At 39.5% G+C, this 26,393-nt stretch overlaps 1 protein-coding gene across 6 annotated transcripts in view; it reads left to right on the top strand.

The window, feature by feature from the left end:
* The window catches only part of LOC122426418 (nuclear body protein SP140-like protein), a 91,369-nt gene that overhangs the window by 52,437 nt on the left and 12,539 nt on the right, over nucleotides 1–26,393 (top strand). For 5 of the 6 annotated variants that reach the window (XM_043445342.1, XM_043445341.1, XM_043445343.1 and 2 more), the window contains 5 exons: nucleotides 4,243–4,296; nucleotides 17,147–17,194; nucleotides 18,461–18,565; nucleotides 21,162–21,304; nucleotides 23,816–23,854. In XM_043445342.1, the coding sequence (XP_043301277.1) occupies nucleotides 4,243–4,296; nucleotides 17,147–17,194; nucleotides 18,461–18,565; nucleotides 21,162–21,304; nucleotides 23,816–23,854 (389 nt within the window). The remainder of the gene's footprint in view (nucleotides 1–4,242; nucleotides 4,297–17,146; nucleotides 17,195–18,460; nucleotides 18,566–21,161; nucleotides 21,305–23,815; nucleotides 23,855–26,393) is intronic. The other variant, XM_043445340.1, reaches the window with a different exon arrangement.

Raw genomic sequence — 26,393 nt, 5'->3', positions numbered from 1 at the left:
TTAACACTCAATGCAGTCAAATAAATAAGCATTAAAAATGCAAGACCTGCAATTAAATTTGAATTTCAAATAAACAATGAATAATTCTTTAAAAAAAAAAAAGAGTATAACTGATGATATGAGAGAAATCAACACAGAAGACAAGAGAAATCAGGGGCAGAGAAGCTCACAGAATCAAAGTGATGGAGATAAATTTTCTAAGGAGACCATAAAGAGGAAGAGAAGGAGGAGATGTGGCTATGTAGAAAGAGAGCAAATCTCTGCTGGATATGAAGAGTGGTCATTGGAGCAGATGTATTTCTCCTCCACCCATCTCAGTTGTGAACACAGATTAGCTTCCTGTCATCATCTGTAGTCTGTTGTTTCTTTATTTCCCTTCAGTGTCCTGTGGATTCAAAACTCTAAAAATAGAGTTAGAAGAGATGTCAGTCTATTAGCATGTGATAGAAAAGCTTATTGTGATACTAGTTATCAGTTTTCTTTGTTTCCCTGTCTGCCCAGAGGAAAAACTCTTCCTTCTTTAATAATAATGGAAGTGAGTGAAGTGAAGTAAAGTCGCTCAGTCATGTCCAACTCTTTGCGACCCCGTGGACTGTAGCCTACCAGTCTCCTCTGTCCATGGGATTCTCCAGGCAAGAATACTGGAGTGGGTTGCCATTTCCTTCTCCAGGGTATCTTCCCAACCCAGGGATCAAACCCAGGTCTCCCACATTGCAGGCAGACGCTTTAACCTCTGAGCCACCAGGGAAGCCCAATAATGGAAGAGTTAGGCTGAAAAGATATTCTGAGTAAGTTTCTTCGAATTAAAAGATGTTTGAGTATGTTTCAAGTTTCACAAGATCCAAATGTCACCAGATTGGGAAGTTTTATAGAGGAAGATGGGTAATTTTCAAGGTATCTCTAGGAACTTTACCATAAACATGATAATAAAGTCTGTGATTGATAGGCCTGTGAGGCAGGAAACTCATAGAGAATGGCAGAAGTAATAATAATCAATAGAGTGGCCAATGTCAAAAGAGCAAGCAAATAGTGATGATGAAAGTGGTAAACTGTGAGATGAAGCTAAATATCATTGAAGAAAAAACAGATAAATGCAAAGACTGTAATATTTTAAAGCCAAAAGATCAAGGTAAAATTGAAAGAAAAGAAAAATTAGAAAGGGATGTGACAGTATAAAGAGAATCACTTCAATAATAACACTAGCTCCAGAGACAGAAGCATAGAAAACCAGATGGAATGAGATGCATACAGGAAGTAATCAGTGGAGGGGATAAAGATGAGACACAGAGAGATGGTTGGATGGCATCACTGACTCAATGGGCATGAGTTTGAGTAAGCTCCAGGAGTTGGTGATGGACAGGCAAGCCTGGCGTGCTGCAGTCCATGGGGTCACAAAGAGTCAGACATGACTGAGTGACTGAACTGAACTAAACAGAGAGATAAATGGTTAAAAAATGAGGGAAAAAATGGTAGAGAGAGAATCAAGATAGTGCAAAAGAAAGAGAGGAGAGAAATGGAGAAGTTGTGGATCTGAGATGCTCATGAGACCAAAGCAACATTGTTCACAACGACAGTGAGTTTTTAGGGTAAGGTGTCCCCAGGTATCAAAATGGCTCCTGTAACTCACCCAGTTTGTAAGAGATGTTGCCAATGGAGTTTCATGCACTCTTCAGCTTCAATCACCATCTACAATCAAATTGTTCCTAAACCCACATTTCCAGCCCAGCCTGGCTCTGTCTGCTGTGCTTTCAAACTCAGTTATCCAAGTATCAGAAAGATCTGGCCAAGGTCCTAAGGTTTTAAACTTCTCCACTTAGATATCTCTCAAAGACCTTCAAACTCTTTCAAAACTGAGCGCATCGTCTTTCCCCTGAAAACCAGTATCTGCTCCTCCAATGTTCTCTATCTCTAAAACTCTTACTAACAGATTCATTCTTTCAACTTGAACTTCTCAGTCATCCATGACACAGACATCTCAATTGACATAACCCATCTGTCACCTCAGCTTCCCTGGCTGCTCAGGGATAAAGAATTCGCCTGCCAGGGCAGGAGGTGCAGGTTCGATCTCTGGGTTGAGAAGATCCCCTGGAGGAGGAAATGGCAACCTACTCCAGTATTCTTGCCTGGGAAATCCCATGGACAGAGGAGGCTGATGGGCTACAGTCCATGGGGGTCACAAAAGAATCAGACATGACTTAGTGACTAAACAACAACAGTCTGTCACCTAACTCTATCAGTTATTCCTTTTAAATGTCTCCAGCCTGTCCACTTATTTCCATCTCCATGTCAGCACCCTTATCCATGTCTGTATCACTTCTCACTTGAACTAGTTCTACAGGCTCCTGTTTATTCTCCTTCTAATATTGTTCCCACCAAACACAGTCTAAGTGATATAGCTCAGTTGACCTTTCAAAAATGCGAATGTGTTCATGTTGCTCTCCTATGTAATAGCCAAATGCCCTGTAATTTTCCTTTGGAATAAATTAATTCTTCTTTGAGTTACTTCCAAACTCCCTACCGGAGGCCCCTGCATCTTTCTCCATCCTCATCATTGCCTCTCATTGTCTCACTCTGGTTCAGACACCCTGAACTCTTCTTGGTTTCCTGCACTTGCTGAATCCAGACTTTTATATGTGAGCTTCCATCCCTTTGGGGCTGTCATCTTGGTCACCTTTCTCCCTAATCAATTTACCTCCTGCTTCCATGATTCTTCCTCTAGAAAATGTCCCTCATTTCAAACCAGGCTAGTTCTTCCTGCCTTCTGCATCCCCAGAGTAGACTGTACAATGTGTCTTAACAGTCTCCGTGTTTCAATGTGCACCCCTCTTTATGCATCAGTTCCCTGGTTGCTCATAAGATTGATAAGCACTGATGCTTCCGTAGTCTTCTGCCCTGCATCATCACCATCATTTACCTCAGCACCTGACACGTGAGAGATGCTCAGCAAGCTTGTTGAGTGAACAGAAAAAAAAAAGTCTACCTTCTGTGTTTCAACATTTGGAAATTTGTCTGGCAAAAATTCATTTATTACAGTATTTATATGAGAATATCTATTAAAGTTACTTTAATAATTGAATATGTATATACATATAAATGTAACAAACAGTATTTTTGGAAAAGAATAATGTCACATAAAAGTAAGTACAGATGTATGTAAAAATGTCATCAATGAGTAGATTGGAGAAGTATATAAAGAAAAAAATAGAAAAATAAAAATGCATATTTGGGGTGAAGAGTAAAAGTAGATGAAAAGGAAGGGATAAGGACAGTGAGGAGCAGCAACAAGAGAAAGAGATGGCAGAGGTAAAGCCACCCTGTGATGTAGGAGTCAGGGAAAGAGGAGGGGAGGAGGTGTAAGTGAAAATTTCTTTACAAGCCATAACTTAGGAGCAGAGCTCCACGGACTTAGAAGTGCTCCTGTGTCATATATTCTTCAAAAAGTGTTCCAAGAGGCCAAGAAGCAGTGACTAAAAGTCATCAAGCATTGATAGGATGGGTAAGGCCACCCAAGTTCAAGGTAGAGGTGGTTGAATAGATATCCCAGACCCAGGGGCAGCTGTGGAAGGTGATCAGTGTTCAAGGAGAACTTCAAGCAGCTCCCAACAGTGGGTGGACCAGTTACAGAAGGTGAAGGTCACAGGACCTTGGGTTGCAGGATGTCAGGAGTCTGAAATCAGAGCTCCCACTTCTGATGCGCTTGAGTCTAAACACACTTTGACAGAGAGTGTGCTCAGTCCTATCACAACCCTATTCTCTGCCCTCACTTGACCTGACCCTTTGAGGAACTGCAGGGAGGAAAGAATTCTGTTTAACAGAATGGGTCCAATTGATTATACCTGGATGATGTAGTTGAAATACACTGGTGAAATCGACAATATCATGGGGCAAAGAAATAAATGTGTTCTTCTGCTGGAAGATAATTTTGTCACAACCTTGGAAAGACCTCAAAAGACAAACAATCCTTTACCCTATCAGAAAAAAAAGACCTCAGACAACTATTTGTAAGCTCACCAGATAGTTTTGGAGGAGGCCTTCTAACATGTTACTGATTTATATAGTGATTTCTCATTAGCTTTTGCAAATAAGGTCTTACTTAATCTTCATAAAAAATGTAAAATCTGAATGGCATACCTGTTGTTATCCCTGTTTCATAAATGAGGAAACTGATGCACGTAAGTTGTGAAGAGATTTTTCAGTTTTACAGTTTTTTAAAGTTTCTGACCACCACCTGTTACTTTCTAGATTCCATGGATATTGGAAGCAATTCTACTTTGGGAAAACACAGTAGGAAAAGAAGTAAGACTGCATAAGAATTTACTCAGTTTTCATGTTACAAATGAACTATTTTTTTTTTCAAATGAACTATTTTTAAGGCTAAAATTTATTATATTTTCTATACCTTTAATAAGAAAAAGATTAATGCCTTTTAAAGTAATTATTTTTCAAAATGCTCATATCTTCATGTGAATATCTTGCTTTTTATTCTTTGTTTAAAATGTTTCTTATAAATACTGACATATACATTTGCAGAATTTTTCTATGCATGTGCTAACACCTTTTGTAATACAGTTTTATTTATCTAAATAGAGTAACTCTATGCATACTCTGACTCTCTTAAAAATTATATCATACCTAGAAAATTAAAATACATAACATTTTAAATTGAACTACAAAAAACCTTTTTTAAAGGATGCTTTAACATGCCCTATTTTCATCTTTAGTGTGGTTGGGTATATTCCATTTGTTATTGGTCATTTGTTTTCCTTCTTCATAGAACGCTTTGTCATGGAATGCTCGGTCAGTGCTTCCTGTTGTGATGTTTTTCTTTTTCTTACTATATTGCATGACTATAGACATCTTTGTATCAGATACATGCACACTACATCTTGGTCCTATATATTCCTAATATTTTGTCCCGTTTGTTGTTTTTCTTTTAGGTTTGTTAATGGAATATTTTGTCTTAAAGAAGTTATAAATTTTTAGGAGGTTAAATTTGTTAGTCTTTTTCTCTCTAGTTCTTTGGTTTCCTATCATATTTATAATAGCCATTTCTAGATTTTTAAAAAATATTGCTCTATATTTGATTCTAGAATATTTGAACTACCTGATAATTTTTAATATTTTCATCAAAATCCCATGAGTTTTGACTATTTATATATAGGCACTTTGATCACACAGCACCTTTACTTGTCTGAATATTAGCTTTTCTTTTATAAAACATTCCAGGAGGAAAGGGAGAGCTCAGAAGTAGCAACAGACTGAAGCTAGGGATGAATTTTAGAATTAGCTCAAGAAGATTCTCTCCCTATCTCCTTCCCAAGTTCTTTGGAAACTCTAATTAGAAATACATTGATTTTGCAGAATAATTTAGGGAGAACAGAGACATACCCATTTATTTATGTCTTATTTAATGTTCTTCCACTAAAAATTTTCTTACGTTTTAAAAAAATTTATATACTATACACATTTGTTTCCATCTATGAATATCTTTTTCCCATTACAAAAGAGCTGGAATAAATTTAAATGAGATAAGACTCTCAAAATCTTTTTAAGTAGGAAATCTATGGTCATTTTATTGCCTATTTGCATATGAGGAAATCAGAATGCCAGGGATCTTTTTCTGGATTTAATATAAAATCTTAGGAGCATCTGTATAGTAGTTTAAGGATCCACCTGTCACTTAAAATATTAGGGCCAGGCCTTCCAATGATCAAGACAACCAATCAGAATTAAGTTTCTTAAGAAATTTGTAATAAGTGGCAATACTTTCTAATGAGGGGAGTATTACAAAACCCTTCCAAATAACTCTTTCAAGGCAAATTTATATTACAGAGAACAGAATATATTGGTAATGGTTACAAACAGACATGTCTTACCTTCTTATGAAAATTCTCAATTTAATACTGTCAAGGCAATTCTTGTTTTGAATTTATTTACTTATTTTAACTGGAGGATAATTACTTTATAATATTATGATGTTTTTGCCATACATCAATATGAATCGGCCATAGATATACATATGTCCTCTCCATTCATATGCTTTACATGGGACATCTCTCCCATATAAGGCAATTCTTTATGTTAGTTTTATGGTACAGAATTCTGTCTCTCCTTCTAAAGCTATAGGTTGAGAGGACTTCCCCTTGCTCTCTTTGTGTAATTCTTTGTTAGGTACAAAGGCTTACATTTTAAAAATCTGGTCTCTGGAATTTGATTAGTTAGCCTTGTACAAAACACAGGCCCATAGAGTTGGATTTTGTTGGCAGAAGTAGAGAAAGTATTTGGAAAGGATCTTACCTAAAAACAGTAAAATATGATGAATATAGATTTTTCTACTACAGTCTCCATCTTGTTGCTAAATCTGAATTAGTTTGAGATCCTTTATCTTTTTTCTGTTCTGATTTCCTTTCTTGTCTTCACCTAAATATATAATGCAAATGATTTGTTCAGTGATTTAAGCGAGGATATTTACAACATCTTTTTTAAGACTATCTCTCTCATGTAGTATTTAATAAGTATTTACTACTTATAGGCTAATTATTATTCCCAGCATCATCAAAATACTTTCTGTATTGTTCTTTGATCTCCAAATACTGAGGACCCTTCTTTATACACCTTCTATTTATCAGACCTTATCCTTATGGGCCTCATCCCATTTCCATTTTCACCTCTCAACTTACCCATTTCACACTCTCAACCTTTCTACAACTTCTCCTTCCTGAAAAATCAGACCACATCTCTACTAATGGCTGCTAAAACTCAGTCTTTCTTCACGGTACTCATTTTGGGTGAAGATATATAAACAGACTCCAAAAGTGAGCATTATTACTGGTGTTGTGTGGGAATTCAGCATAATTGAAGGAAAAGCCAGATTTGGGTATCCCCAAAAACAAAGGTATAGAAGGCGTCCAAGATTTTGAAAGACTTTGGCCAAGCTAGCACTCATGCTAAAGACTGAGTTGCTGTGGGCTGTAGATAAAATTCCCATAGCTCATCCTATAGAACATGGCAGGATAATTTACAATGATTCTCTACTTCCACAGAAGAAAGAAGTGAACTCAGAGCTTCCCTTTTAAAAAAAATTCTGAGTTTCACCCAGAGGCAAAGAGTTAAGAGTCTCATTTGCAACATAGCCCAGGGTCGGGTCACAATAGAGGTTCCCAGTGACAAATATACATATTGACACAGCCTCACAATCTAGCAACCTTAGGTGCTAAATGCAAGGTGGGAACCTCCATATTTTTCCACTAAGATGAAACCAAGAAGGACTAATTCCACAAGATTAAGCCAATGTCATACCCCAAATACTTGGAGTGATTTATGCCTCCAACTATCCTTGGCCCAGGTTAAAAGTACTCACACCACGTGGCAGGTGAGAAGAAACTCTGCACTAGAAATAGTTAAGCTTCTTTTTGATGCATCTAAGAATGTGTTGGAAGAGTAATTTAAATGAATAATTCTATCAGTTTGAAAAGTTTAATCTAAGTATATGATTCTATACTTAAATCTGGGGGAAAAAATGTTGAAATAAAGGGAGGGATAAGGAAATGTTAGGAAACTACAAATTAGAAGGTTGGTCAGTTTCCATTGTTGGTTGTTTGTTATGTACAGTGATATAATCAGTGCTGTTGGCTAAGGTATATTCTCTGTAGATCTCATTGCGATTTTAAGGCTGCCTCTACACCACATGCTCCCAAGAGGACTATACAGATTGGCCATAGATGAACAGCTCTGCTGACCTCATGGGTGAGGCAGGAGTAGGCAGCAGGCGTGGGGAGCATTGAGGATGGGGAGGCAGACCTCCTCCCAGGATCCTGGGCTTTAGACCTGAAGGGATCTCTTTCTAACAAGCTGGTTTCTCCAGTCAAGAGGATGAAGCTGGGTGGCCTATCAGAGGGAGGTCTGGTCATGGTCTTTCTGACTGGGAGGTTGTCAGCTGCTTCTTGCCTCCTAACACCTGGTGGGTCTTGGCATCACTGTGATCAGGTGAGTAAGCTGGGAGTATTTGACACACTCTCTTGTCTGCTAAAGATGATCTCCTACTTGCTTATAGCTCCTTCCTGGTCATTTGTTGGTATTGTTGATGAGAGAGTTGATAGTTGTGGTACTGTTGGTGGTGATGGTCCCTTCATATGGCTTCCTATATCTACATGTTGGAATGTAGCTGAGATTGCATCCCTAGGTATTTCATCCAGTCTGGTAGCTATAAATTCTATCCATATGTTAATGACCACCAATTTTATTTCACCTCCTTTGGTCCCTCTATTGAACTGCCAAGTCACAAGTTCAACTTCTGACTCCAAACTTCCACTTGGAGTCTCAGATTTGACACATGAAACCCATTTCTTTATTTCACTCCCAAGCCTGTCATCCACCACCTTTCTCTCACTAAATGGCATTATTTCTACTCAGTTGCTTGAGTCAAAAGTATAGAAAAATGTGCTTGATTCCTCTTTTATTTTTCCTAGTCCCTCCACATCCATTCACAAAAATGTTTCAAAACTATATACATATATATTTTTTTAAAGAACCAAATAGAAATTCTGAGATTGAGAAGTATAATATCTGAAATCAAAAACAATGAAAAAAATTGGGTGGACTCTGAAAATACATTGTGTGTGTATAAATGTGTATACTAATACAGCCAGTTCTCATTATTCATGGTATAGAGGTTGTATGAAGTCACCCCAAACACAAAGTAGCTAATATCAAAACTTTGCTTCCAAAAGAAATAGAGGGTTTGGTTCCTGTGAGCCTCTGGTCCTATTTTTGTAAATCAATAAATATATATCTTTGTTTCATGAGTGTTTCTGTTTAAAGACACCTAATTTATTATATATGTTGATTCATTAATGTTGAACTCACATCCAACGGCATTATAACTCATGCCTGACTGGAGCTCGTCTAACACACGTGTTTTCTCCATGAGACACGTCACAGTCTTAAGAACACTAGACAGCACTTCAACACCAGGCTTGAGGCCATTTTAAGCCACATAATTACCAACAAAAAAAGCACAAAAATGAGAACAACATGAAATTAAGTAGATGGCAAAAGGATGAATGTTTACAAAATGAGCTGAAACAAGGAGGCAGAGCTTTGTCTTGCTCAGCCTCTGCTGGGCACACGCATGTCTAGCTCCACACAAATTATTCACTGCTCTGCACACCACCATGAATGACCATGGAAGCACCATGAGAACTGACTTGGTAGTTTCAAATTAATTTTAGAGAGTGGGTGACTTCACAGATTTGGAATATGTGAGTAATGAAGATTGGCTGTATATATACATAGTTTCATTCTTTCTAGAATTAGTTTTTTAAATTAAATAATACATGGGTTCTTATAGGCAATATTTTAGTATTGTTGCTTGCCAGATAGCCTGCAATTTGGGTTTATATTTACTCTTTCACCCAAGAGTTGCTTCAGAGAGGGTGGGAGAAAATGTACATTCTCTATTTCCATTTTCTAGGTATGAAGTTGAATGTGTATCAATCATATCAACCTTGTTAAAATGTATCATTTGGGTCTTTCATAGCCTTCTCATTTTGTCCACTTGATCACCTGTGGACTGAGGGTAATAAAAAATAAGATTGTCTACTAGTAGAGTGCTTTTACCTCTCATGATATTTCCTGTAATTTCTATTTGCTTAAAACGTTTTGTCCTGGATTATACTTTGTTTGATAATCAGATCAGGATTCCGTGGTTTCTTTTCGTTGATGTATGCCAAAATTACCTTTGCCTGTACATTGATTTTCAGCGTTTAAAAATGTGTTTTTACTTGAGTCTTTTGTATATGGTTAAGTGTTGGGGTTTACTTTGTAATTTAATTACATAACATATTATTTAAATAAGTGAGTTAAGTCCATGTCCTTTTATTGTTAGGACCAAAATGTTTGAACTCGTTTCTGTCATGTTAATTTGTACTGATGATTCATCTTGTTCTAGTGTCTTGGATATTAAAAATGTCAACACTCTGCATTCTGTCTTCAATGCATTTATGTGCATGTGTGTACTTGTGATACTTAGAAGGTTTGCACTTTGGTTGTAGTGGTTAAAGCTGGGCATAGGATTGCTTAGCTGAGACTAACCCTCCCAACTGGCCTCCCAGTTAGCCCGGCCACATTTCTCCTGAGTAGGAGAAACATGAGCCACTTTGGGGTCTTTCCTTTAAAAGAAATGAATGGTTGAGTTCTTGTTCATTTCCCATATTTCTTTTGGTTGGGAGTATATACTTATGATATTTACAAAGTTTTATTCTTTTGTTGTAGTAATTACTCTTAGAATTACCTTTATATGGTACCTTTGATCCTCTCTGTAGACAGATCCCATTAATTTCCCATCCGGTAGATTTGCAAAATTAGCATGTGTCCTATTTCTTTGTCCAGTCTCTTTCTTCTCCTACCCAATTTAGGCCATATGTTCCCTTTATTTTTTACCTCTCATATATTAAAAGTGCTTTATATTTATCCTTTATTTATCCAAATAATACCCCTTGACTCCCAACAGTAAGACAGACAATGAGCTTGCTCTACCACTTGTATTTCTGCCTTCCTCCGCAATTTTTTTTGGTATTACATTATATCTTTATTTTCAGGACATATACCCTTATCACTCTGGTCTGTCACCTCATTTCCATTTATATTTTAATCTTTTTGCCAAAATTTCTCAGTTCTGTCTTGGTTTGCTAAAGTGGACCCTCTAGCAGTTTTCTCAATAAATACTCATGGGACTAATATTTCCAAAATGTCCCTATTCAAAAGTACTTGATTTTATTATTTCTACCTGAAAATAACTTGCTTGTTCTTTACTTCTAGAACTGTCTTGTAGGATTTTCCTGAAACCTTCTATGGCATTCAATGTTGCTATGGAAAATTCTACCACCAAAGAGATTCCTCTCCCTTGAAAATGACTTGGTCTTTTGGCCCAAGCTGCCCATTCAATTCTTTATCTTTAAAGTCCAGTAAGTTTGCTGGAATATATTTCAGGGTTGACTGGAATCTATTTTCTCTGCTACAGAGTGAAAATACATGTGCTTACGCAAAGTATATTTGATTTTTTTAAACAATTTTGGAAAATTTTTTCTTGAACTTACCTTCAATTATGTCTTCTGTTATTTTGGTTTTCTTCTTCAAGAACTCTAAGGATTTGTTCACTGCTTTCTGTTAATAGGGATATCACCCACATTTTTCTTTTAATGGAAAGACCCAGACTATTCTGCTCACATCCCATTGGCCCACACTCTGTCACATGGCCAGAGCTAAGTGCAAGGGGAGGCTACAGGCATCAAGGGTCCTTTGAAAGAAAAGAGAGAATACTTATGGGTGACAAACAGCAATCTGCTTACTTGTTCTCCTCATTTTCCTCCCAAGTCCCTGATTTCCTCAAAGAGGCAAAGTCAGACTCTTTGTTGGTTCAAGCTTGGCCTTGTCACCTGAGGCACTTTGGCAATAAAAGGAGCTGGAATGTGGATGCAACCCAGAGCTTTGTGGCCAGAGACAAGTTAGCGTTGTGGGAAGTGGGGAGTAAGGGAGAGAGTGTTAGAAAAGTCTGTTGTAACTGATGAACACAGCTCTCAATGGAATGAGGAGAAACAGACAAGAGAGAATTTCATCAATTAAGCAGAAGCCAGACTCCTGGTATCACATCAGGTCTATGCCCAATATACACACAATTACTTAAACCAAACTCATAGCACACACCACACTGTTGGTGCCGTAGAGACAATGACACTCCATTCTCTGTACTGAGTTCTGTGATTGTCATTTCTCTCTCATTCCTTGTATTCTCTTCTTTATCTCTCTTCTTTTTCCTGCTCCTTTCCCATTCTACTAATGTTTTTCTTCTCTACTTTATTTCTTTTGGTCATTCTTTAAAATCATATCATATAAAACACTGCTGTTGGGTTACATGGCACAGAAGATTTTTCTTCTGGAGCTGAAAACATATTTGGATATACGTTTCTTTCATTTGGAAGAAATCCTTTCAATACATATATATATATTTGAATATATTATTATTATATATTAAATACATTTTAAAATATAGTAGTAGTAGTAGTAGTCACTCAGTCATGTCTCTTTGTGATCCCATGGACTGTAGCCTGCCATGTTCCTCTGTCCATGGAATTCTCCAGGCAAGAAAACTGGAGTGGGTTGGGCATGCTTCAGTAGTTGCAGCATGTGAGCTGAGTAGTTTCCATCCCCAGGCTCTAGAGCACAGGCTCAGTAGTTTTGATGCATGGGGTTAGTGACTCCACAGCATGTAGTATCTTCTTCCCCAACCAGGGATCAAACCCAAGTCTCCTGCATTGGCAGGCCAATTCTCAACCACTGGACCACCAGGGAAGCCTACCATACTTATCTTTACCATCTTGTTTATTTCCCAGGTTATACCTACCTGATCTAAGAATTTTGTCCTCTGAGTTTTTGTTAAATCTCACTGCCATATTTGATTTAATAGCTGGAATGAGAAGTCTAAGCACAGATCACATTTGTTCCTTCTCCTACTTCCTTCCTTATCAAACCTGTTGTCTTAAATAGTTCTTTCTATGCCACAGGATGAAGTCTTAAATAAGCCCCAGAGTTGTGTTAATCCTTTTCAGCAGCAGTGATATTCTCACTCAATATTAAAAAGACTGAGCTGATACAATATTAAAACTGTAAAATAGGTAGGGGGGAAATTGGGTAAGACCAGACTCTTCAACCATCTACACATCCTCTCTAATGCCGCTCAGTATCTACTGCTTTTGGCTAATTCAAATTGGGGAGGAAAGAGAGAAGGAAGTAGTCAAAAGCAGAAATGGCCCTCTAACAATAAACCCTTCACTTCTCCCTGAAATGGCAGATGCATGAGTCACATTTGTGGGTTTTTCAGAGATCCTCCCCCTTCAGGGAGAATTTCCCAACTGAAGTTCCCCTGATGCAGGAAATCCAACCAATGGCTTACTACTTCCTTCCTAGTCTCCCAGCTCCCAGAGGTCTACACCCCTCCTGGGGTCACCTCTTTCATCCAAAACGTCCTCCTGGACACAGTATCTCTCAAGAATTAACTGAGCCTCTCCCTTCCCAGGGAAGGCTCATGAAAACCATGCCTCTTCATGGTCTTCAGACTGTCTAGACCCCTCTATAGACTTCCCAGGTTTGAGTCTTTAAACACCTCTGCCTCTGTCTCCCTTGGAGACACAGATTAATTATCTTGGAAGCCTCCTCACTTGCCTTGAGGGGAGGGGAGCACTGAACTTCTATAGCAAGTCTCTGGTGCCAATAGATAGTATATTTGAATATGAAACCCAAGAACAACCACTCCACTTCCTGTGGTGTATTGAGAGAGAAACGTCACAAAGAACAATTATTAGGTGGACTTAAACCCCAAATCTCCCAGTAAGGAGAACTCTTAAGCTAAACCAGACTACTTTTGTATCTTTAATTTATTTGGCCTAACAGGTTTGACAAAAGGTGAATCAAGCAGTGCCAGAGAAAAACATAGAGGAATAGAAAGTATTTTTTGTTTGCCTAAGATACCTATGGTTAAACAGGCCCAAACTATAGTCCAGTGCAAGAAAGAGAAAGGAAGAAAGAAGGAACAAAGTAAGGAAGAGAGAAAAGTGGAAAGAATGAAGGGAAGAAAAGGAAACAAAGAGTAAAAGAAGAAAGGAAAGAGAGGTGAACATTTCATGGCCCTGCCTTGGGGACCAGCGTGTTTGAACATGGCATTCAAGAAATTCACCTACACAAGCCCCCTCATCTTTCCTCTCACAACCCATCACCTCTTAAATCTGAGAGCCTATTCTCCTGAGATAAGGTTTCAATCAACCTTTTTTGATATCTCTCACCCTAAGATTTTCTATGACGTGAACTTATATTTCTACAAATTCCACTTGGGCAATTTCTCTTGGTTAATTCTTCAGATCTTATTTTTGTGTGTCCAAACCTACGTGAACAAGCTCTTTTTTCTCTTTCATTTTTTCAGCCCAAAAGCCTTCATTCAGGGTTAAGATGATGGCCAATGCATTATTTGTGTAGGTCACCATCACATATCCCTAGATAATCCAAATGATTGCATTATTGCATTGATTCTGCATCTCAAGCAAAGGAAATCTTGACTGCTAAACTTAATTTTTTTAAATTTCAGGATGCTTCAATTTCTTTATAGGTAATGGGGATAGTAAAACTCCTTAAGATAAATTAGTAAATGTAAGGGTCTTATTTCGTGTCTGGCATATAATAAGCATGTAACAACTGTTCAGTTCAGTGACTCAGTTGTGTCCAACTCTTTGCGACCCCATGGACTGCAGCACAGCAGGCTTCCCTGTCCATCATCAACTCTAGGAGTTTGCTCAAACTCATGTCCATTGAGTTAGTGATGCCACCCAACCATCTCATCCTCTGTTGTCTCCTTCTCCTCCTGCCTTCAGTCTTTCCCAGCATCAGGGTCTTTTCCAGTGAATTGGCTCTTCATATCAAGTGGCCAAAGTATTGGAGTTTCAGCTTCAGCATCAGTCCTTCCAATGAATATTCAGGAATGATTTCCTTTAGGATGGACTGGTTTGAACTCCTTCCTTGCTGTCCAAGGGACTCTCAAGAGTCTTCTCCAACACCACAGTTCAAAAGCATCAATTCTTTGGCGCTCAGCTTTTTTTATAGTCCAACTCTCACATCCATACATGATTACTGGAAAAACCATAGCTTTGACTAGAGGGACCTTTGTTGGCAAAATAATGTCTCTACTTTTTAATATGCCAGCTGGGTTGGTCATAGCTTTTCTTCCAAGGAGCAAGCATCTTTTAATTTCATGGCTGCAGTCACCATCTGCAGTGACTTTGGAGCCCCCAAAAATAAAGTCTCTCACTGTTTCCATTGTTTCCCTATCTATTTGCCATTAAGTGGTAGGACCAGATGCCATGATCTTCATTTTTTGGAATGTGGAGTTTTAAGCCAGCATTTTTTACTCTCCTTCATTTTCAGCTTTCATTATTATCATTCTCAAAGTGTTCCTTTAGATACAAGAAATAAAACTTGCCTTAAATTCTTTTAAATGTAGATGTAAAGTATTTGGATTAGTGTGAGAGTAAATAACATGAAATCTAAGAACCCAGGTTAACTATCAAAGGCTTGGTAAGTGCAAGGCTATGGAGTATTTATATTTCTTTATGCAGTAGGCTCTTGACAACTTACAATAAAATGGAATTTTTTTAAAGTATTATTATATGCAATGCAACTTTTCAGCAGCATCTGTTTTATATTTTTCTATTTTCTCAGAAAAAGGGGGAGACATAGAATTGAAATTCTGAGTAACAGAGCCTCAAAGAGGCAAACCAAGAGGAATAAATATATAAATAAATTTTTAATAACTAAATGTCTAAATTCTTTTGTTTTAGTCTACACTTTTATTAATAGACTTATTTCTCTAATTACTTTCTGTAGCTACTAACCATTGAGAAATATACCAGATTTAGTCAACTTCTAAAACATGACAGGGAGACAAAGATGATATCTCAAACAAGTAGCATGGTGGTGGAATCTGCAACTAGAGCCCAAGGCCCAAGGGCTTCTGCAGTGCTGAACTGATAACTTTTGAGGCTGGAAATAGTTGTAGCTATAAAACACTATGTAACTCACAAGTGATGAAACTGTCCTGCCCCACGTCCCAACCCCCTGAGGTAGTCCTGTGGACTTGAGTCTGTCACATTGCCTCTTCTGCCTGAATTTACTCCTCTGTAAAGTGAAATAATAATAAAGAGACTAACTGGCCAGCAAGGCCCACCTCAGCTTCATATATGAGCTGTTTTCTCCCAGAACCAGCATTACCAAATTAGTACTCTAGGATTCTAGCCATGGGAACTGAATGATGGGCACAGACCTTTAGCTAGAAAGCATCCCTGACTTCAACATTCAGACACTGCTGAATGATGGCAGACCTACACATGCACATGGACATGCCTGATCTTTTTGGATGCAATCAGCAATTGAATCAGATACTACATTTTTCTGAAATATCTAAGTCAACATTTTGTGCTGTCTCTAACCCTACAACTTTAGGAACTCAGGCATCAGTTTTACATTGAAGGCAAAAGGAGAAGAGGCAGCAGAGGATGAGATGGTTAGATAGCATCACTGATTCAATGGTCATGATTTTGAGCAAACTCTGGGAGATAGTGGAAGACAGAGGCGCCTGGCATGCTACAGTCCATGAAGTCACAAAGTCAGACAAGACCTAGTGGTGGAAAAACAGCAACAAAAACAACAATCAATTTTATAAGCTTCCCTTCTTTGGGCCATTGAGCTAGTTTGTTTTTTTTTTTTTCCATCCTTGCTCATTTTTGTGCCATTTTTGGTCAAAAACCTTTCAAGTTGAGTTTTGTGGCAGTTATCTGACCTACAGAATTGAGCATAAAGTTTTCCTTGAGACCTAATATTACTGCCTTTAATCACTGCCTCTTTATAAAAGTAAATCTTCAGTGCTTTTATTTAATTTGTATTTTTAGATGTGCACATCAATTTTCTCATCTGTAAGATGAGGATAGTATTAGTTTTTATTTGATAAATTTGCTCCAAAGATAAAGTAAATCAATAGAGACAGGTTCTAAGGATCATTCCTGGTGCACAATAAAGACTTGACAGATGTCCAACTTCATTACACTACTCACATTGCTGCTCTGTTACTCGGGAAGTATGTAAGACACGGTTTCAATTTTATTTGGAATGACTGGGAAATGTTAGTAAAAGAAATAGAGGATATATCCCAGATAGGCATCATCTTTGTAACTAAGTCTAGACCACGGTCCCCCAAACTAAGGTCCACAGGGAAAATTCAATCCATGAACTGTTTCATAAATACATTTTTAGTGGAACAGAGCCAGAGCCACATCTTACCATTTACGAATTGTCTATGGATGCCTTCACAATAAAATAGTAGAGCTGAGTAATCACAAAAGGAATTGTGGTCCATAGCACCTTAAATATTTTCCTCTATAGCCCTTTACAGAAAAAAGCTCCTAACTCCTTATCAAGGCATTTGACATTTTTCTTGATGTACTAGACAGACTCCTGAAAAGTGACATTTGAATGGAATTTTTGCAAAACACTGTTTGCAACACAATGTTGTTAAAAGACACATTTATGTTATTTTTCTACTTTCTCCCAGGGAGAGAAACAGTCTGCACTGAGTCTTTGAAAACAGGCAGAAAAAGAGGTAAAAAAATAAATGATTAATGCATTTTTAATTAAAGTAATGCAAATTTCTATTTTATAATTCATGTTTTTAGTGATCAATCAATTTTCTTAATTGACTTATAGAGCCAGGAACAAACACTAAGATAGTCCTAGGTCCTGGTCAGTTTCAACAACATGACAGGCACCCACTTCATTGATTAGTCAGTTGATCTGTGAGAGACCCCCAGGCCTCCTGAGCAGGTCTCCCCTCACCACAGTGATAACTTTTAAGGAGGGAAATATGAAGAAATGTATCTAAAGAGTATGACTCACGTAATATTTAGCTCATTCTTCTCTTGCCTACATAGAGAGCCATAGGCTAGCCACCAAAGGGGACTCTGAGTGATAACGGGACCTGTTACCAAAGAAATTCCTAAAATTTCTTTAATTGTATAACTTTGGCCTGTCACTTATTTATTTATTTATTTATTTGGCCTCAATATCCTCCTCTGTAAATTGGTGGGTGGCAGGTGAATTTGAATGGCCTCCTACTCCCACCCAACTCTAATAGAATTAACTCTGGAAGGACTGTCCACAGCCTACACTCGCCATCCAGAGAGAAGCCCCAATATCGGTCTTTAATGGATCCCCTTCAATGCTGGCCAGAAGGGCAAGAGAAGGTGTTCCCACTACTGACATTCTAAGATTTTCAGCACCTGCTTCAGAGGAATCAGACCTCAGCACCCTCACCCAAGGGTGTACAGAGGCCCTCTCTCTGAGCAATTTGTGGTTTCTTCTAGAGCAAGTTACCTTCTAGCCACAGAGAAAGCTCACATGAAAGAGAAGTGAAGCAAAGCAGAAAGCAAGGCGGGAAGACAGAACTGACCCGCTGGGGGCCCATTGCAATCCTGCTTTGTTGACCCAGTTGAGCCCTCAAACAGAGAGAAAAAATGAAAAATTGAGGCTTTTTCTCCATCTGTATAACTTCAAAGCGATGATATGACTATAAATCTTCCTTCAAAACAGCAGGAGGAAAATGATCGTGCAATAGGTAGGTAGGGCCAGCAAGCTTGGGAATTCAGATCCTTCCTCAAGAGGCATGTATGTAGGATTTCAGAGGATTGGGATATAAAGTGACATTAGCTTTATGGACCTAACCTGTCATAAAAGAAAGACCTAGAAATATACCTAATTCATGGGAGAAATCCTCCCATTATATTTTAAGTTATAAAGAAGGATCTCAAGATGGGGGAGGAGAGACCATTTTAGAGCAAGATGGAATGAAAAAACGCATGCTTCCTTGCAGGTCGAAGAGCTCTCAAAGATACAAATGCGGATTTTCAAAGTGATCAGCTTCCTGTGACTTGTGGTAAAGCGAAGGGGACTTTATACAAGGAGAAAATGAAAAAAGGTGGGCTTCACAATATTCTACAATTTTCAGTTAGAAAACTCCCATGTAAATAATATATTGTACAGATTGTAGACCCTTGTTGGGGGGAGGAACATGTTTCTAAGACATTCTAAGACCATCCCCAGGTCTCATGGTTCACCAGGAAGACTGAAAGGACTCAGCATATTGTTGAACTCGTGGCTGTTATTTATTCTATTGAAAAGGCAAAAAAAAAAAAAAATCAGCAAGGGGAAAAAGCACATCGTAGAGGTGTCAGTTTCCAAAGTCTTCTCCCAGAGGGGTCCCCATGATGCACTTAATTCTCCAGCAACGATATGCAATGTTGTCTGCCAGGGAAGCTGCCCTGAGCCTAAGAGTCCAAAATGGCAACCCACTCCAGTATTCTTGCCTGGAAAATCCCATGGATGGAGGAGCCTGATAGGCTACAGTTCATGGGGTCTCAAAGAGTCGGACATGATTGAGCAACTTCACTTACTTACTTAGTTACATAAGTACCCTCTGCCTAGCACATGCCAAAATTCCAAACTCTTGGAAGGAAAGCAGGCATTCCACACACACTATATCATTTATATCAGGCACAGTGAGTCACTCTTAAGTTCTGGGAATAGTGAGACCCCCTTCCCAAGTCCATGTTCCCAGATGCCAGCCACGGGCCATCTGGCAAACAGACCTTCTGAAGAAAGCAGGCTCAATTCTTCTCTGTTGGTTCTTTTCTACACAACATCCCAGAGAGGCTGGAGGAAAGATGGCATTTCCACACTTTTTAAATTAATGAACGTTAGCTGACCAGGCCATCTCCTCTCCTGCCATGGAAAGTGCCCACAGGTTCCCATCTACACCCAATACAAGGGCAAGTGCTTCAATAACAGGATGGAAGATGTACACATTTGAGAAACCCAACAGCATCCTTCACAGTCGATTCCCTGTAATGTCTGTCTGGCCTTTTGCTCACTGAAAAAGAGCACAGCCTTTAGGTTCAGAAGACCTGGATTCGAGTTTCAGCTGTACCAAGGGTGTCTATTTTGTATGGGCCAATGTAGTATCTCTCATACTGAACTTAGTCTTCACCCAAATGGGAATAATAATAAAACTTGCCTCACCATATCATGAGAAAAAAATGACATAATAGATGTAAAAGCTTACAAATTATAATTGTTATAATACAAATGCTCATCTTGCTCATCTATCATAACTGATTCCCTCCTCCCAAAATACAGTTCATTCGGTACCAAACAAGTATTGGGTTGGGCAAAAAGTTTGTTCAATTTTTCCATATCTTACAGAAAACTCCATATGAACTTTTTGGCCAACCCAATATAAATGGGTTTTTTGCTTTTGTGTGTATGGTAGTGGCTCAGTCATGTCCAACTCTTTGCCACCCCATGGACTGTAGCCTGCCAGGTTCCTCTGTCAGTAGGAGTCATCAGGCAAGAATATTGGAGTGGGTAACCATTCCCTTCTCCACAGAATTTTCCTGATCCCAGGATCAAACCCGGGTCTCCCTCATTGCAGGCATATTCTTTACCATCTGAGCCACCAGGGAAGTCCATATATAAATGTTTGCCTAATGACTATATCAGTTCAGTTCAGTCGCTCAGTTGCCCCCGACTCTGCAACCCCATGGACTGCGGCATGCCAGGCCTCCCTGTCCATCACCAACTCCCGGAGTTTACTCAAACTCACGTCCACTGAGTCAGTGATGCCATCCAACCATCTCATCCTTTGTTGTCCCCTTCTCCTCCTGCCTTCAATCTTTCCCAGCAGCAAGGTCTTTTCAAATGAGTCAGTTCTTTGCATCAGGTAGCCATAGCACATATATAATTTATCTTTTCCCACTTTATAGCATTTCCTAATTTCTTTTAACATAAAATAGCTTGAATTCAAAATATGAGAAATAGTTGCTTGCCATTAGCTGAAATGATCAACTTTTGTACAAGACAAGGCAGATGTAGCTGTGGTGACCCCGTGTGACCTCACTTGCCCCCTCAGAAACTCAACCTGGTTCTATCTCAGGTCTCAGAGAAGGGAAGAGAAAGAATCTTCCCTACTCATCTTTTGATTCATTCTTTTTTTTTCTTTTGAACATAAGGAAATATTTTTTTAAGTAGATGTGGGTAGTAACTGGGGGCTTCCCAGGTGGCAGTGGTGGTAAAGAACCCGCCTGCCAATGCAGGAGACATAAGAGATGAGGGTTCAGTCCCTGAGTCGGAAAGACCCCCTGGAGGAGGGCATGGCAACCCACTCCAGTATTCTTGCCTGGAGAATCCCATGGACAGAGGAGCCTGGCGGGCTACCGTCCATGGGGTGACAAAGAGTTGGACACGACTGAAGTGAGTTAGAACGCACTCCGGGTAGTAATTACTGCACTTCTCATTGCATGAAGGCCAAAGTATGCACACTGGACAGGAAGTTGGCTCCTACCGTTGCCTTTCAGACTGCTCTGGGTCCCCAGGAGGGGACTCTGCTCTCCTGTTGACGGTTCTGAAGCCAAAACAGGTGGCCCAGATTCATGCGGTGGGAGGTCAAGTCTTGGGATTTTCACAGTCTGGTGCATGCCCTGGCAAGAAAGGGAGCTCACCTTGTCTTGGTCTCACAGGCTCCTCAGAAAAATGTATAAAGGATGAGAATGGAGTGTGGATCACCCTCAAGGAGTTTGAAAAACAAGGAGGCCGTGAAGCCTCCAAGAACTGGAAGAGGAGTGTGCGCTGTCATGGATGGACCCTGGAAGACTTGATTCAGGTATTCTAGCGTCAAAGCACTGCAATCAAGGGTTTTGTGCCATGGGTTACCGGCTTCAAGTTTTAGCAGGACACTTCCAGAAAATCACCATGCCTAGGTCACAATGCATATATTATCCTAATAGTTCATGTGGGTGCTATCTTCACTGGCTTTCATTACAACTCAATCCTCTAAGTGTGTAAACTCTTACACTTAAATTTTTAAAATTTTATTCAATTTTTAAAAGTTACTTTCCACTTCCATTTATTACAAAATATTAGCTATATTCCCCCTATCGTGCTTGAGTCTGTCTTATACCCACTATTCGTATCTCCCACTTCCCTACTTCTATGTTGTTCCTCTCCCCACTTCACTGTTAACCACTGGTTTGTTCTCTATACCTGTGAGTCTGCATTTTTTATGTTATATTCACTAGTTTGTTATATATATATATTTTTAGATTCCACATATAAGTGATACCATGCTTACATTTGTCTTTCTCTGACATTTGCTTACTTAGCATAATGCCCTTCAAGTCCATCTATGTTGCTGCAAATGGCAAAATTTTGTTCTTTTCTATGGCTGAGTAGTATTCAAACTCTTACAATTTTGGAGGTAGAACAGTAAAAATTGTGACCTTGGCGCTGCCACTAATAATTGCCATTGTGTAATTTGGTCACAGGAAAGTAAATTAAATTTAATAAATTTAATTTGGTGGGGGAAGATCTTAGACTTTGTCAGGGGAATGTTTAAAACAATAATAATAGAACTATGTATCTGAAAATAATGCATCAGAGTGAGTGTTTTCTGGATAGACTTATGAAGTTCATTATTGAAAAAGAATATCTTAAAATGTATTTTAAAATATCTCTTTGATCCTCTTATCAGCCCCTGATGTGAACAAAACAGGCCAGAACTCTGTCACAGATGAACCTGTGCCTCCTGGCTCTGTATCACATGCCCCAGATGGTCCTTCCTTGTGCCACTCTAATGATGAGAAGATAGTTATTGAATACATCTAAAGTAAAGTGTGGCCCCAACCCCTAATCACGAAGACAACTACTCATTTCCAAGCACAGGACAGCACAGCTCGTGGGTAGCATAATGAGATTCGCTGGCAGGAAAAGACACAGCTCAGGGGAGGGAAGGTCGTTTCTGTCTTTGAAGTTAAGTCCAGTTTCATGGGACAGTTTGCACTGAGCTAGGTCTTAACAGAAGACTACTTCCAACAAGCAAAATGGTAGGACTGAGAAATTCTGCATAGCAAGGATGGTATGATTTGTCAAGAAGTTGTAGATGATAAGGCTTCCTACATGAACAGGGCTGATTGTGGAGGCCTTGAGGCCCAAGAAAAAAGACTGAGCCCTTCATTTAATCATGGGGCAATCATGGGAGGTTTGGGTTCTGGACTGACTGACTAAGTTGAAAGAGTGTTGTAGAGGTAAGAATCTGATCAGGGAATGCAAGATGGATTACAGGGTGGGGAAGGTTAACCCATGGAGACGTCAAACGACCTCCATCACTTTTCCACCTGATCAACCCCACTCACCCTGCAAGGCCCAGCACAAACAGCACACTCTATTGGAGTCCTTGCAAATTCCCTGAGCTCACTTCCTATTGCAGCTGTAACAATTTCCCACAAATTTAGTGCCTTAAGACAACGTAAATCTATTATCACATAGTTCTGCCGACTAGAAGCATGAAATCAGTTTCACAGGACTCAAGTCAAGGTTCAGCAGGGCTGGTTCCTCCTGGAGCCTTCCAGGGAGAATCTGTCCCTCGATTTTTTCAGCTTTTTTTGGAAGCAGCTTCCATTCCTTGGCTTGTGGCCCCTTCCTCACATCACTCCAGCTCTTGTTCTGTCATCACATCTCCTACTACTGACTCTCGTCCTCCTGTCCCCTCTAATAGGGACCAAAGTCCCTTTTACTGTATAAATTAGCACATTCATGGGTCTGGGGATTGGGATGTGAACATCTTGGTGGAGATGGGGGAGTGTGGGGAACAACAGACATTATTTAGCCTGCTATACTTACCCATCTCTGGATCCTGAAATATTCTGAGAGCACAGTTTAAACTTTATCATTCTTACCGATTCTGTGCCAGCTTTTCCCACTTGTCTCCCCAAAGAAAGTGTGTGTCCAAGGCCACTGATAAGGCCTGCCACCTGTCAATCACTCACTAGGTATGTACCAACAGAATAGCTATAGTACTCGAGGTATAAATACACAAGCTAGAGGGATACTGGGGGATGGAAAGGAAGTGGCAGGTGTAGAAGTGGTTGTAAAGGAAATTCTGGCAAGACTTTATAAGGAGAGCAAGCGTGAGGATACAGTTTTTAAAGCTGACTTTAAATCTGAGGCTGGGTAACAGAGAGCAGTGCATTACAGACTTGGAGAGGGAGTTTATTTCCCATGAAGATCCCTCGAACTTGTGTTGACAGTGGGACATGAATGAAAGGCAGTTGGAATTATTGAGCTCACAAAGTAGAAACAAGGACCCATCACAGCATGAATTTCATTTTTCTTTCAGAAAGGACACCTACCAAACCCATCAAGAAAAAGGAAAAAGGTAGCTATTATCTTCTGTCTCACCTACCATATTGTTGATTTTCCATCTCTCTGGCTTTATTGCATAGTTTCTAAATTAACCAATTATGATGAAGCTTGACTTTATAGTATGGTGTTTTTGCTACTTCCAAACATTTATGTGTGTGAAGCTGGGACTTCTTTGAGTCTTAAAATATTTGAGATAGAGGGTGGAGATAATCCTTAAAAATAGATAACGAGGCAGAACTGACCTTGTACATTTGTTTTAGAAAAATAGATGAGTAAGTCCCTATATGTGAACGTTAAAGTTGCAAGCTTTCGAAGACGCAAACATGCATTCGCATGTTCAATCACATAAGTTCGTTCACATGTCTGGCGTGTGGTCATGTATGTGAATCCTCCACAGCTAATGGTGCTTGTGTGTACTTTACTGTACAGTGCAGTATAGAGGATAGGAGTACAGTATCTTTATTTCAAGTCCAGGATGTCTGGAAGCAATTGTAAAAGCAGCAGTGATGTAGCTGGTATGGCTAAGAAACTCCAGGAATTGGAGGCCCAGAGGAAGGAGGAAGAGAGACAAAAGGAAGTAACTGCAGAACTGAAGAGATGCACGAGGCGGGAAATAGTAACGGGATTTTCTTTATCTGAAGAGGCAGCCTTAGTTTCTGAGGCACAGGACTCGGGCGTAGAACGGTATAAGAAGGTTGTAGCAGCCGTTCAGAATGCAGTCCGATGCTACCGTGTCATCCATGATGAGAAAAAAACAGCCACTACCCAGACATCACTGCATCATTTTTTAAAGAGAGTAGACAGAATTGAATCCAGCAAAGAACCAGAACCTGTGTCATCAACGTCAGGCGTGCATGAAATTGCAGCTTGCCCTCCGTCTCCTGTTGCCGACGATCCTTCAGCTCTACCGTCTTCCACCTCCAGTCCCTCCTCCAGTCAGTAACCCTTCTTGCCTGTTCAGTCTCTGCCAGCCTCTATGTGCCGGCTGTTGTACTGTACCCCTGCACTTTTCAAGGTACTCTTCTGTACATTAAAAATGTTTTCTTTACTTTTTGTGTTTGTATGCCTTTTCTGTATTATTTGTGTGAAAAGTGTTACAAGTTTATTACAGCACAGTACCATAGAGTTGATTGTGTTAGCTGGGTACCTAGGCTAACTTTGTTGGACTACCCAACAAATTGGACTTTCAACATGCTCTCGGAGTGGAGCTCATTAGTAGGTAGGTGAGTTTCTGTACTGTCTTTCTTTAAAAAGTTTTTATTGGAGTACAGTTGACTTAAATGTTGTATTAATTTCAGGTGTAGAGCAAAGTGGGTTGTTATATATATACATATATCCACTCTTTTTTTAGATTCTTTTCCCACATAGGCCACTGCAGGGGGCATACTGTCTTAAAATTAGACATAAAAGATGGAGCTAGAGGTGGAAAAGCATGATTTTGGAAGGCACAAAAAAAAGTGTTTTTAATGATGGTTGCTTTTGCAACTGATTGTATTTTCACTGGTTTTTCTGGGTTCTGGCTTTAATGAAATAAGGATTGAGCAAAATGGAAACATCTCATGGTCACTCTAGCTGACCTAGTATAGACCTAATGTAGAAATCCCCTTCGGAATGAATATATAGTCATATGTCACCTGGCAAAGCAAAAACAAAACCAAACCTCTCCTTCACATGCACACAGCCACTCACACTGAGTCTTTCCTCAAGGGGTCTGTCTTCAAGGTAAATTTTACTTCCTTCATGGAGATGACACATTAAAGAATACACTGATTGGGAAGCAGGAGTGCCCTGTAGAAGAGGCTGCTACTGTGGAGAGGCCCTTCAATGTCATCAGAGGGGCTGTGCAGACCTTAATGCCACCAATGAAGGCAAATTCTCTCCTCCAAAGTAGCATGTGACATTCATGGACTAGCGCTGTCTGTGTTGTGTGGATTCTGGGGAAGGCGTCAGATAGTTGATGTCTTCCTCTCCAAGACAGTGTGTGAGAGAGAAGCTATGAGGTGAAAAAAAGGAAATAGAAAAGCTTCCATTTTCCTAACTTCCAGCAGAGGTAACCTTGGCCATCTCTGCCAAACCAGGAAGTCATGATCTTCACAAAGCTGGTTTCTGGGGATACCTGCTCCACTGACTACATGCTAAAGATTCAGTAACTAGGATTTGCATCCACTGTGTTTTCTAGAGAAAGAGATGCTATTTGCACTGTTCTTTAAGACCAAATGCTTCCACCGATCAACATGTGTTCCAATTCACCTCAGCTCATTGGGCTCAAGGATAATATTTTGACTGTTATGATTTGGAAATATCAGGCCATTTTGCTTTGGCTCATAATACTATATTATAAGTAGAGGCTCTGCATTCTTGTAGCAACAGGCCTCACAGAAGCACTGAGAATGAGATGAAGTATTTAAAAATTCAGATCAGCAGGACTGGTAATGGGTTGGATGTCTGGAATGGGGTAAGGGAAGGAATCCATGTTCACTTCCAGTCCCCTGGGTAAATGGTGGGGCTCTTAATGAGAGGAGAGGGCACCAGAAGAGGAGCACATTCAAGAC

Source organism: Cervus canadensis, chromosome 24 (assembly GCF_019320065.1).
Source record: "Cervus canadensis isolate Bull #8, Minnesota chromosome 24, ASM1932006v1, whole genome shotgun sequence".
Classification (NCBI taxonomy): Eukaryota; Metazoa; Chordata; class Mammalia; order Artiodactyla; family Cervidae; genus Cervus; species Cervus canadensis.
This window is presented reverse-complemented; position numbering and strand designations above follow the sequence as displayed.